Raw genomic sequence first — 11,590 nt, forward strand, 5'->3', positions numbered from 1 at the left:
AAGAAAGCAGGAGAAGGAGGAAGCGTGGCGGATAGAAACGAGGAGCACGAAAGGGAAATCGGGTCCCGATGGTGCATGAGGAAGGAGGAGGTGGCAATGGAAAAATCATGGAAAATGACCAACTGCTACTTAATGTCACTTTTAACAGTCTAATAAGCTGATAAATTGAATCAAGAAAAGACTAAATTTAAAACAGACGTCCCACCTGTCAATAACTAAAATCCTCCATGATACGTAGTCCCAGTGCACAATATTGATATTATATTGATGTATCACACAGCTCTGCCTCCACACACACACAATGTGCTGCCAACACAGAGGCGCTGCTTCCACAACCTAATTACTACTGCAATGTAGCTCACACAGCAGGCGAAGAGAGATAGAAGGAGACGGAGAAAGAGGGAGGACGGCAGATAAGCTCAAGCTGTATGTTTTAGTTGCGTTGGCTGCACATGGTTACTGCTCCTCGTTCTGTGCGAGGGTCCGGCACACATGCTGCCCATGCATAATGCAAAACAGTTGAGCAGCGTTCAGGTGCAAGGGATTGGATTGGGACCCCTCTGCGCCGCATGCACTCAGCACAGCCCCTCCCCACGAGGGTTAGCCCAAGCTGCTGCATCCCACCCCCCACCCCCCCCTTTTCCTCAAACACCATCATCCAGCGCTCCCTATTTCCACTTTCTCCCCATCTCTCTTCAGTCGCTCTTCCTCCTGTCACTGCACAGCATGTGCTTGGAGGTCTGGCAAAGTGAACAGCTTAGCAGAGGATTTTTAAGCACTGCCATTCATGAGATATTATAAAGAGGCAGAGGCAGTTTAGAGGGATTGTGATGGAGAGGACAGAGGAGGAAATAGTAATTTTTGAGACACTTAACGAGGGATTTCCTCTGATCAAAGAATTAAGAGGTGTAGGGAGACTGACTCATACATGTCTGAGGAGGAGGAGGATGTGGCTTTTTAAAGCTATCTGCTCTGACTGAGTGGTGCTTGAAGATGTTAAGATAAGATAATGCCACTGTACATCAACGCATTCATAGCCCGGCTGTAGTCAGAGCAATTAAAGTCTCCCGATGCAATGATCATTCAGTGCAACGCCCAAGTCTTTGTGGTTCAACTCTTTACAGTGGACGGACTGGACCACAGGCCTTGGGGATGATGAGCTGTAGGCATGTGGCTACTTAAGTGAACACATTGTTCTGTATGAATTAGCCACTCCTTTCTGCCAGGGGCCACAGAGGGAAATTCACCAGTGTAGCCAGATTTCTTAATTTCAGATGCATGTCTGATATGATATGCATCTACAAATAAACGAAGAGGTAAAAGGATACTATAAATATAAGTGAGATAAGTGAGATTTTTTAACTGTGTAGATTTTGTGACTGTAACAAGTGAGTGAGGGATTGTATCAATAGAAAGCTGACTTTTACTCAGGAAGGCATCTCTGTACAGATGAACCTACTCTCCACATGAACACACTTCCCTCCATTCTCCATGCTGCTGCAATATTTTAACCTATTCAGTGCCACAGTCCAATGTTCAAGCCTTGATAAGTAACTACACAATCCAGTTAACTACATATTGAGATTAGGATCAAAGTCTAAGTCATTAACTGTAAAAATGGCTTATAAAACTCTTTGTGTATAATTACCATTATGTGAACAGACCTCCTTACTGGCAACATGATGTGAGAAGTGGACTCTTTTAATGATTTGTTTGTTTCTATTTTAAAATCATTTCCTTCTGATACAGACTGAAAAACATTTTGCTTTTAAAAATCAGCCCTTCATCTTACTAACTTTTCTTTTTAACATCTCTAATTAGCAGTCTTTGTCACAATTAGTTATCCATTTCATAACCAAATCCATTTGTAAACTCTCTTAATAGCACATGTTTCATTTTCTATCAGTAAAGCAGGGTGTTTGGCTCATTAGACATATCTCAGTGAGGAAATGCAGGACGCTTGAGGAGGATTAACACCACATGGCCTCATCACAGCATCTCACAGCGAGCAAAACACAGGCTATTAGAAGCTGGACTAATATCGCCTCCAGAAACGGCGAGGAACTAATGACTGATTCCTCTATAGTGATACGCTCTCTCTCTCTCTCTCTCTCTCTCTCTCTCTCTCTCTCTCTCTCTCTCTCTCTCTCTCTCTCTCTCTCTCTCTCTCTCTCTCTGTTTATCTCTTTCTGTCATTTTGCAGTCACTGAAACCGGTCTCACAGATGAGCCCAGAGCGACATCTCACACACACACACACACACACACACACACACACACACACACACACACACACACACACACACACACACACACACACACACACACACACACGTATAATGCAAAAGCATGCAGTCAGGTTCTGGGATGGAGAGTCGATCGCCTTAATTGATCGATCTGCAATTATCTACCAGCCCGGGGTTAAAAAACAACACTGTTAAGCCTGTGATAACGAAGACGTGTATCTGTTTGATTTAATCACAGCTCACACATTGTACACATCGGTGAAAACACATCACTGCTTGGTGTTTTTTTTAAACAGATTGTCCACTGCGCTTAGGCAAACCCATTGTTCTGCCCGTCTGAGCTATAAGGTGAGCTGATGGCAGCTCTTCAAGAATGAACAAGCAATTAATGCATGTACACACTGTTCAGAAAATGAAGAAAGATGCTCTATTTGTTCTATTTCTTTGCTGGAGCCCTTCTTATAAATATATAAATATCCTGTTCTAGCTGTGACAAAAAAAAAGGAGAAGTCAGCTTTCTTACCGGCTACAGTGTATCTATCCATATAATTGAGGACGTTCCCAAAGCTGAGGATCCCGGCAGCAGCAGCCGGTGAACGGCATCTGAGCAGCGCGGCGCGGAATTTCTGGCCGGGTTTGCAGGGGTGAAGGTCCGGGTTGGATTTCAGTGCGGGACTCATGCTGCCCGACAGCGTGCGCACCTCATCCGAACTGCTGCAGCCTTCTATCTCACATCCATCGCTCTCCACACACATTTTTTGGCACGAAAGATCCAGCGCAAAAAAATAAAAGATTTTTTTTACAAATAAAAGAAATAGAGAAAGAAAAAAAAGGATGGAGAAGAGAAAAAGAGTTCAACAAGGAGCAGACTGGTGAATGGGTTTGAGATTTCTATTGAAATGAGTCGCGGTGAAATTGTTGTCTTGAGTATTGAAACGCAGGAGCCGCTCTTCTCGGGATCATATTTTTCTACCAGTGTGTGCAGTGACGGACGGGTTGTGCGCTCCTTAGTTTTTTTTCTTTTTTTTTTCTTCTAAGGACTAAGTGCTGTAGGGGGGGGGTGTGACCTGCGTGGCTGTAACTCCTCCCCTGTAAAACCCTGCAGCGAATGATGGAGCCGCACCTGATATACTGCTGCAGATGCCGGTGAAATGCAACCGGAGTGTGGTGTAGTTGGAAAAAAATCTTCTCTGTTATTTCTAAAGGAGGCTGGCGGCGGTGGGAAACGTGTGGGTGGGTGTGACTTCATTTATTTATTTAATTGTAATCACATTTGTAAGGGATCAATGACTGCAGAAAATGGCCATCAGAGGTCTACTATACTACTGAATAATTAGGCTGATATAAGTAGGTCGCTCTCTGGTCTCATAGCTATTATTAGTGCAGGATCCCAAATAGATCTGTGGGTTAATTTGTGTATTTTATATATATATATACATTTTATATTAGGCTATGTTAAATGCCAGTTTTTGATGGATTTAGTTCAGGTCTCTAAGGCTCTAAGGATGTGTATTAAACCTTCACATAATCATGGTGGTGACCTACTCCAACAGTTAGTGTATATCAGCATAGGCTTAGTGTAATATATATATAGATTAATGATAATATTAGTCATCAGATTTTGTTGTTGTTATTTATTTGTGGGTGTGCAGAACGTACCAATCCACTAATAGCAGGTTAAAGTGAGAACACTTAGTTCCACCATTGTCCCAGATAGCCTATGTTTAGATAGCCTATATAAAATAGGGGCAATGAAAATAGCATTGCAAACTTAACCCTAAATAGAGCATGCATGCAAATATACTTAACAACAAAAGCAGATGAATAAGTGAATAACACATGTTATTAATAATCTGTCACTGTACTACTCCATAAATAAAATCTAACCTGAGCTCTGTGTCCTTGTTATTTTGCCAGCAGTGCACCACCAGTATGAAAAATAAAAGATCTTCTGCCTACATTATTTACTGAAGCCACGTTTATATGAACACACACTGGCACGAGTATGGACCATTGTAAGCATGCCCACTGATAATACCATACATGTGATGTAGCGTCTGTTGTTCTACCCTGAGCTGTATGAGCAGCAGTCCCAACACATCTTACTTAAATACATCAATACCAGCATGAGCTTGTGGAGGTGCATTTGCAGTAGTAAATACTGCATGGTGTTATTTTACATCACGAGGCAATTTGTGCAAATTGCCTCATTCTACAAAGCAGGAGATAAAATGTCTCTTGAATAGAATTCTAGCAACAACCGATTCACAGGAGAGTGACTAGTTCAATATCATCTCTAAATATGTAACGCATGTTAGAGATACAATTTCACTTCTGCTACATATAAAAGTCAACCTGTTTGACTCAGTTTAACCCAACTGTGTGGAAAATGTATTCTCTTACGTATCCCAACTCTTTACTAAGAGTGAAATGAAATGAAACGTCACATTTCATTATTTAAAGCCCCCACTGGTTATTGGGCTTTCTCCCACAAACAATAGGCAGAAGTGCAACTGATATTCAGAAGTTTCAGATCTACATAGCTGGCGTCATATACTCAATACATGGAATTGAACTGTGTAACCCACTTTAAGGTGAAACCCGAAGTATATCACTATGATGCACTGAATACATGGAAAGTAGAATTGGTCTTCTCCTACTCCTTTCCTTCTGCTTTGAAGGGACTACTTTTATTAATAGTAATTAAGAGTACAGATTTCATCACATTACACTCTCATTTCATCTCATCGCTTAGTATCAACCAAGTGATTTAAATACCAACGAAAGAAGAAGTAAAGATTTGCGATATTCTGCCTCCCCCAGCATCCACAGAGATGTGCTGAGCAAGTAGGTCATTGGCTCCTGGGGAGCTACTAGTGTAACCTTGAGCCCACAGCAAAGACTGATTCCACACTGCGAAAAAAAAACCCATTTAAGTTTAAGTTTAAGTCTACCTACTACTACAGTACATCTCATATCAAATGATTAGCTTCCCACTAAGGATGTTGAGATTGATAAACAGTTTGGGCTCAGACAGGTTCTAAACTGTTTATCAATCTCAACATCCTTTTCATCTGTTTTGTTTCCTGTACTGCACACGTTTGGGAGATATTTACACAGAAGACAACAGCAGAGGTTTAAACAGACAGTGACAAGACAGTGAAAATAACTGATTATTATAACTGCAGTACTGCATTTTAAATTTCAATTTTTTCATCCAGCAGCATAGCAGCCTAATTAGACCGCTGTTTTTTCACTCTGACTCAAATGTCACCTTGTCTGTAAAGCTCTCACTGATTGTATTACAGATGATTAAGATCTGCATAAGGAATGTCCCCCTAAATTACTATTTGTAAGATGAAAGAGATGAAAATTTAAAAAAAAAAAAAACACTTAATCATGTGCATCTTCAGCATGGCCAAAATGAACCTCCTATGCGGCCTGGGGGCAAAAGTTTGTTGTTGGGCCCCAGCCACCATACATTGAACTACTGTACAGCTGAAATTATTCAAATTAATTTAATGGCAGGAAATGCTGTTTCATACTTTAAGTCATTTAAATGCAAATCTCCTCAATTTACTGGTAGCATTTTTTTTAAATATGAGTATTTGCTCATTTTCAGTTTTCCATGAGAGTAAACTCAACATCTTTAGTCTTTTGACTGTCAGTCAGACAAAACAGGTCATTTGAATATGTTAACTTGGGCTTCAGTGAATATATAGTAATATAATAATTGCTCGTTGAAGTGTTCCTACCTTTACCTTACTTTTGTGTGTGGAACTTGATAACACACAGCTTCACTATAAAGGAGTGCGATATGAACCAAAACAAAAGAGTCATAGTTGATATTGTAGTTCAAGGGTGCAAATTTCCAACAAATTTCTAATCAATAAAATGTTGTAAACTCAAATGATACGGAGCCAGCCTGAGCCATGGGTGTGTGGGGGCACTGCACAGCTGCCCTCTTTGCCTGGTTGGTTATCCAACCTTGTTTTTGAGACACCATGTTTTTGTAAGTCACATTTACTTACACTAAACCACAAGCTGTTCCAGGCACAGCGGTCGGTGGAGGCAGCAGTAACGCTGGATGATTCCTACTGTTGGACGTGTTTGTCTGTGGCATTCCTGGTGGTTACAGAATAAACCTAGAAGGAGGAAAATCATCTGGAAAGACGAGTGCAAAGCAATTGGCTCGGTCACTTTTACTTGTTCCTGCACTCATCTGATAGCCACTGTATATCCTGACAATGAAGGTACAGGAAGCCGTAAATGACTTTGGTCTCCACTGGTCCCAAACTAAATCTGGATATAACTCCTTTAGTTGATGCTGCTATAATACAGTTAAGTTTTTATTAAATTTCACTGATGGCTTGAACTGAAAAAGGACCCCGTAACACGGTACATCATGTTGTCTGATGTGAAACACTGCCAAGCACTTACATCTCAAGTAACTTTTTAGCAGAGTGTCTACACATTTTCCAGAAGATGAGCTTCTGAAACAAGCTGTGAGGATTGCGGCACCAGAGTTGTTGGATGACTGAGCGCCTGAACAGGAAAATTACCTGTTTCAGAATGGCTGGGTAACGTCCAATCCTGCATGCGGATGAGTGTTGCTGTGCCATCTGTGTTCTGTCAGAAAGCAGCCAAAACATCTTCAGTTAATTGTTAGACTAGTCCAATGTGCACACAGAGCTATTTTGACTTTGCCAAAATGGGAACCCCAAATCATCTGCTCAGTTGTAAGCCACAGAAAGTGGATTGTAGGACATTTTATTATTCTGAATACAGGATACTGAACATCAACAGAAGGGTGAGAGGCAGAGAAATAAAAGTGGCGATGCTGTTGATTTAGCATGAGTGCAGAGTTCAGTTTGTGAGTGAGAGGTGGGCGTGTGAGGAGGCATTCCTGACAAGTGGAGCTTGATTTCTCTGAAAGCCAGAGGGGACACTAGCCAATAGGCTTTCTTCCTGATGAACACAGTCTCGCAATGACTGTGTAACAAACACCCTTGCATCTTTTATTTTATCATACACTTCACCGTAGAAGTATAACCAAAAAGTGAAATACGATCAAGCTTTTTGAGAGGGAGGTGGGTATACGTGGAAGAAGAGGGAGGCTAAATCCTGGCATCAGTCAGAGAGAAGGCTGGGTGCTTGCCTGGCTCTGCTCTGCAGGCGTTTGGCAATGTAAGGGTATCAGAGTTGAGGTCTGAATTCATTCTCATGCACTGAGCTTAACTGTATTGTGTCATTCTCTTACTCTGAAATGAAGAGGTTCTGCTGGCTAAAACCTAAAGCCCCTGGTGGTATTTGTTTTGCAGAACTAGTTATAAAACAATCATCCACTCATTTCCCGATGCTTTGTTTGATGAGTGAAAATCCCCTTCATTTGACTCTGGAAAGTATGATGCAAACAGTGCAGCCTGGCAGGCAACGCAGAAAATGATCAAGCCATACTGACAAGAATTGCTTTTGTAACTCAGTAGACTGACATCCAGGATAACAGAGGATGCAGGAAAAGAGAAGAGGGCCAAAGCCGCCCAAGGGCTCATGCAGAGAGCTTAGGAGGGAGCCCCAGTAAACAGTTGTTCCTGTCTCCCTCTCCGGACCCCCTGCCTCCCCTCCTCTTTCTTTTGGATGTGCTTGATATGCTGGTCATGTCTGTGGGATCCTGTGTGTTTTTCCATCGCTCAGAAAGGCTTGGTGGACCTGGACCTATCTCTCGCGTTATACTGCACTGTGGCCCGGAGCCATTGAGTCACTGCCCCAGCCTTCCTTCCTGTCTCAGCTCAGGGCCAAGCCTGCAGTGCAGGATGGGAGATAAACCCGCTAATCGCCGGGCCCAGCGCCTGCAGGACGATAAGACGGGCTCTTTCTGCACTCTAACATGTGGCTGCCAATAAAGTTTAAATGTCCCACTGACACGTGTGTCTATCAACAGTGCGACAATCAGCTGTGCTTCTGGTATGTCTCCACCTCTTTTTGCTCATGAAATTCTAAGGAACATACAGTGTTCATGCTGTCATGATATTCTAAGTTTCTTTTAAAAAACAGCAACAAAAACCTAATAAATATGCAGATTTAATGGAGCTCTAACTGACTCTATTAGCTCATTAATGGGATTAGACAAAATAGGGTATTATCTCCATTCTTGTTTAACTTGTATGACTTGTCCAGGCAGGCTTGTACAACTGGTTGTGTTTTTTGATTATCTCAGCATTTTTCTTTATGATGATTTGGTATTTTCCCCCTGCAGTTACGCTTAGTTAATCCCACACCATAAACTGCTGTTTTAATACATGTAAATATCTATTTTATTCTCTATCTCTTGGCTTTTTCTTCTGTGAACTGTGATTCTCCAAATAAAGTACTTTGAAGCAATCTGCTGAGCAATTAAATCAAGCAAGCAATCAAAGGCTTTTTTTTTTTGTGAATACAGTAATCACATGACAGTTTGCGATTCTCCCATTGTTGCCTCGATTGGCCATGTTTACATCCAGTTAAATACGCATATTTCCCCTTCCTGTACTCAGGAACAAGCCGTGGAACAATTGGCCTAGTTTCCTTGAGTACACTGTGTACGTTAAAGCTCCTGAAGGAGAGAATGAACACACTTTCCTGATGTTTTGTTCACCTAACGTCACACATATATGTTTTTCTTCCTCTTATAATTAGAGTTCCATAGTCACAGCTTTGATCACGGAAGCTGTCACCTCTTCGGCTCATGAAAAGCATTGAAAAGTGTTCAACCCTAATATTGAAGCATCTCTTCCGTCAAATAATACAATCATATATATGTATCCTGTTGTGTGGGCCCCATTTCAGTCCAACTCTTCTGTAATTGATCTATTCTTAGAAGAGAACTGTAGTTCTATTTGACCCATGTCGTCCATTCATACAATTGGTAGGACTGGTTGACTCAATGATCAGGCAGTGAAGCATCTAACTGGACTCATTTCACCCAGGCCAGTGAGCAAGAGGCTAGGAAAGGTCTTACTCCATTCATAAGTTGTGTAACTGATAGCATTAACATAGTCCCTTCAATGGACTGATGCAGTTATATTGCCAGAATGTTTGTGTGGGACCAACAGGATGGGTCTAAATTGGTCTTCATTAAGAAACCCATAAGAGCTCTGCAGCAGTGAGACAGCAAGTCAGTCAGCAAGATTGCATAGCTTACTGTACGGCTAGGCCCTTATCATCGACACATGTTTGAAACTATGACTTTTGAGTAATGCCTGGTGGCATTAGACCACCCCACTTCTGTTCTCTTCAGATGCATATTTGTTTTTGGAGCCGGAGCCGTCTGGACTTCAGTCAATCTTGAGGTGTGGGCTCTGCCATTCTGACCTTCTCTCATCCACTGTGACCTTGCTGACCCCTGCACTGTCCGTGCCTGATTGTGGCTTGCAAGAACAACCGCACCCCCGGCCCTCCTGCCATGCGCTTCCAAACTCAAGCAACAGAGCGTCTGGCAGCGGAGCAGCTGAGGATTTGAATAGATCTGGGCTGATGTCTCCGCTCCTCGCAAGTCTGATCTTGGGGCTGTACTGTACAGCGCAGCAGCAGCAGGAGGCAGAGAGACAGCAGCGACTAAATATAGTGCTCAGGGGCAGAGACAGCGACTTTTATCTGCCCTTTTAATTATTTATTCGACAGCTCCATCCAAGCTGGACTCCTTGGGCCTGGGTCATCAGTCTCAGTTGATCTGTCTGTGACGTAAAAACCAGCCCAGACTCCACTGTCTGCCTCAATATCATCATGTTTGTCTCCTTTTGTTTGAATCATTTTCCTCCGACTGCATTCCTTACTAAAAAACTTGCATCCAGCTTTGCCTAATTGGAGAAATTTGAGCCGCTATACTGCTGAGGTTGACTTCCAGTGTGACCAGATCCATGTGGTGCTGTAGTTCATATTTATAGACTTTGTAATTATCCCATTGCCATGGCTGTGTCTGTGAATCAGTTCTCTTCAGCCCAGTGGCCAGCAAACCTCTGAAACAGGAATGCTAAATACATAGGACCAGAATGTGCATGTGCCATTATAGGACAAACCACAGATTTGGCTGGATTTCCGTTGTAGTCCATATTTGTTCTCTTTGGTCCAAACAAAGTCATTTGCTTGACAGTGAGACACGGTTTGATTGATTTGCGGTGCAGCCTTTATCAAAAACGTAATCATACGCAAACTGCAAAAATAATTCATAAAATCTAAAACTCATTTTTCAAATCAAGCTGAAAACAAATAACAGAGCCGTCATTATTTTTTTAACCAACACTTTTCCCCACTGTTATTTCCAGTAGCGTTTCATTCTTTGACTGCAACTGGCTTATTTGCATTTACAATCACCAAATACCCATGTTAATCAACACGGGCCATTTAAATAAACGTGCCTGTGTGCATGCCTGTATGAATCATCATCTCCAACATAAACACATTTGTTCTTGTACAGTATCACCCATCAAATACACACAGAAATGTGCACTTTTTCTATGGTAACACTTTGAAATTCATAATATATTTGTCTACGTGTTTGTTTTTCTGATGAGGTATTCTGTTCTCTCTTTTTTTTGTATAACCAACTCTGATGTTTTTTATCCTGTCACTGAGGTGTAAAGATTAGAAGGCGCATGATGTAATTTTCCAAATAAAGATCCGTACAGAGGGTGGAGACAGCTCTTCCTCAGTATGATGTCATGTCACGGCAGCAGTTTTCTGGCGATAAGGAAAAAGTCTAAATTCACATCCACAACTGCGGTTTGACTCCCCTTATCACAGTCCTGCGGCATGTCCATGGTACGATGACAAAAGAACACACATGGAGAAGATAAATATGTATGCTACTGTAAATATGTATGTGTGATGCACATGAACCATTTTTTCTGGTTAATTTTGATATCATGACGATATTTTGATTGAACACTACGCCCATTTATAGGAGCATCCTTCTTGCATCCGAGGCACGGCTGTTTTCACGACTAAAATGTTCCCCATCCTTGAGTAAACACTGACAGTATCCGCTCACCCCCCTGCCTCCTGGCTCCTGGCTCCCTCATTGATCGGCCTGGACAATTTATTAGCCATTGTGACAGTTTCCTGTACAGCCAGGGTCGACAGGGGAAACGGAGAGGTATGCAGATAAAGTGCTCAGAAACATGGTGCACAATACCTATTGTGTTTTAATTGCAGGTTGAACTGTTACCTCTAGAATGTTTTCCACATGCCTTTTAGTGTGCGTGTGTGTTTGCTTGTTATCCCCCATACATGTTCCTGTGCCCAATCTATTCCCTCAGCATACTGACTAATCACAACTTCTGGAAAATCACAAGCATAAGTCTGAAATGT

The 11,590-nt window shown here is 42.0% G+C and overlaps 1 protein-coding gene across 1 annotated transcript in view; it reads right to left on the minus strand.

The window, feature by feature from the left end:
- spns2 (SPNS lysolipid transporter 2, sphingosine-1-phosphate) overlaps positions 1 to 3,223 on the minus strand; it is a 66,943-nt gene extending 63,720 nt beyond the window's left edge. Inside the window, exon 1 of the mRNA XM_062433808.1 lies at positions 2,769 to 3,223. Coding sequence (XP_062289792.1) covers positions 2,769 to 3,000 — 232 coding nt within the window. The 5' untranslated portion in view covers positions 3,001 to 3,223. The remainder of the gene's footprint in view (positions 1 to 2,768) is intronic.
- Positions 3,224 to 11,590: the final 8,367 nt, after the last annotated feature.

The sequence above is a fragment of the Scomber scombrus genome, chromosome 14, assembly GCF_963691925.1.
Source record: "Scomber scombrus chromosome 14, fScoSco1.1, whole genome shotgun sequence".
Taxonomy (NCBI): domain Eukaryota; kingdom Metazoa; phylum Chordata; class Actinopteri; order Scombriformes; family Scombridae; genus Scomber; species Scomber scombrus.